The 1,114-nt window shown below is 51.8% G+C and overlaps 1 protein-coding gene across 1 annotated transcript, besides 1 other annotated feature; it reads right to left on the bottom strand.

Annotated features, from left to right (window-relative positions):
• Positions 1 to 1,114: part of a sequence feature (heterozygous, non-Esmeraldo-like haplotype) that runs on past the window's edge.
• On the bottom strand, positions 205 to 1,114 carry Tc00.1047053453767.50 (mucin-associated surface protein (MASP), putative; the record flags this gene model as incomplete). The annotated part of the gene is made up of 1 exon (XM_800322.1): positions 205 to 1,114. A coding segment is annotated over one exon (910 nt), but the record flags the coding sequence as incomplete, so codon positions are not given.

The raw sequence follows: 1,114 nt of genomic DNA, 5'->3' as shown, positions 1-1,114 counted from the left end.
GGCAGGACGGCAGCGGTGCGTGTCGTGCAAAAGAGAGCACCAACGGGCCTGCATGGGTGTGCATGCAATATATACAATGGGCACATTATGTGTGTGCTTCGTGGGATGAGGTGAGGGCGAGAGTCCATGCAAGGGGACACACACAGAGAGTGAGTGAAGGACGAGAGTGTGTGTGGGCGGTGCACGGCTCTCTCTCCCTCACTCTCACGCGGCCACCACCGCAGCAGCAGCCGCACACGCAACAACAAGAAGAAGAAGCAAAAGAGGGGAGGTGGTGTGGGAGACCGCGGTGCTGCCGTCACTGTCGCCAGGCCTCGTCGTGTTATTTGTTTGAGCAGCGGTGATTGTTTCTGCTTTTTGTGGTGCTGCCTCACTCATTTTGACTGTACTGCTGTCGCTGTCGTCGATCTTTTCATTATCGCCATTTTGGCGTTTTTCTGTGTCTGCAGTATCTGATTTTTGAGGATCCTCAGTTTCCTTCGTCACTGTGGATTTTTCCTCGTTAGGTTTAGGAGTTCCAGTTGAAGGTGACACAGCTGCCAGTTGTTGGATGCCAGTTGATGTACTCTGCGGTGTAACTGGTGTATGTGCAGGTTCCTCGTTGTTTCCTTCCTTCGCATTGTTTCCTTTTGGCACGTCAGGTAACTTTGCGGATGCATGCGTGTTGTGACTGTCATTCTTATCCACTGGTGGTTCTGTTTGTTGTTGAGTTTTGGGCTCCGACTTTGTTGCTTTAGATGCGTCAGGTACGGCCCTCTCACCGCCCTGCAGTGTCTGAATTGTGTTCCCTGGTAATGTTCTTGCTTCGGCGGGTTCCAAATTCCCTTTTCCTTTGGTTGATTCGTCTGAACGGGGTTGATCATCCGCACGCGACTGGGCGTCGTTTTCAACTCTTTCACCCCCTGCTGGGGCAGAATTTTTTGTTGGTTTCACTACAGCGGGGGTTACCACTGCCGCCTTTTCTTCAAGCGATGAAGAGTGTTGAGACTTTGGTCCTTCTTCTGGAGAAACTCCTTCTTGGGAATTACCCTGCGAAGTGGATGAAAGGCCACCTGTAGAACCCGCGCCACCACCACCGTGAGTTACAGGCGTATCAACAGAAGAAGATGATTTC

This window comes from Trypanosoma cruzi, genomic scaffold (assembly GCF_000209065.1).
Source record: "Trypanosoma cruzi strain CL Brener 1047053516555 genomic scaffold, whole genome shotgun sequence".
Lineage (NCBI taxonomy): Eukaryota > Euglenozoa > Kinetoplastea > Trypanosomatida > Trypanosomatidae > Trypanosoma > Trypanosoma cruzi.
This window is presented reverse-complemented; position numbering and strand designations above follow the sequence as displayed.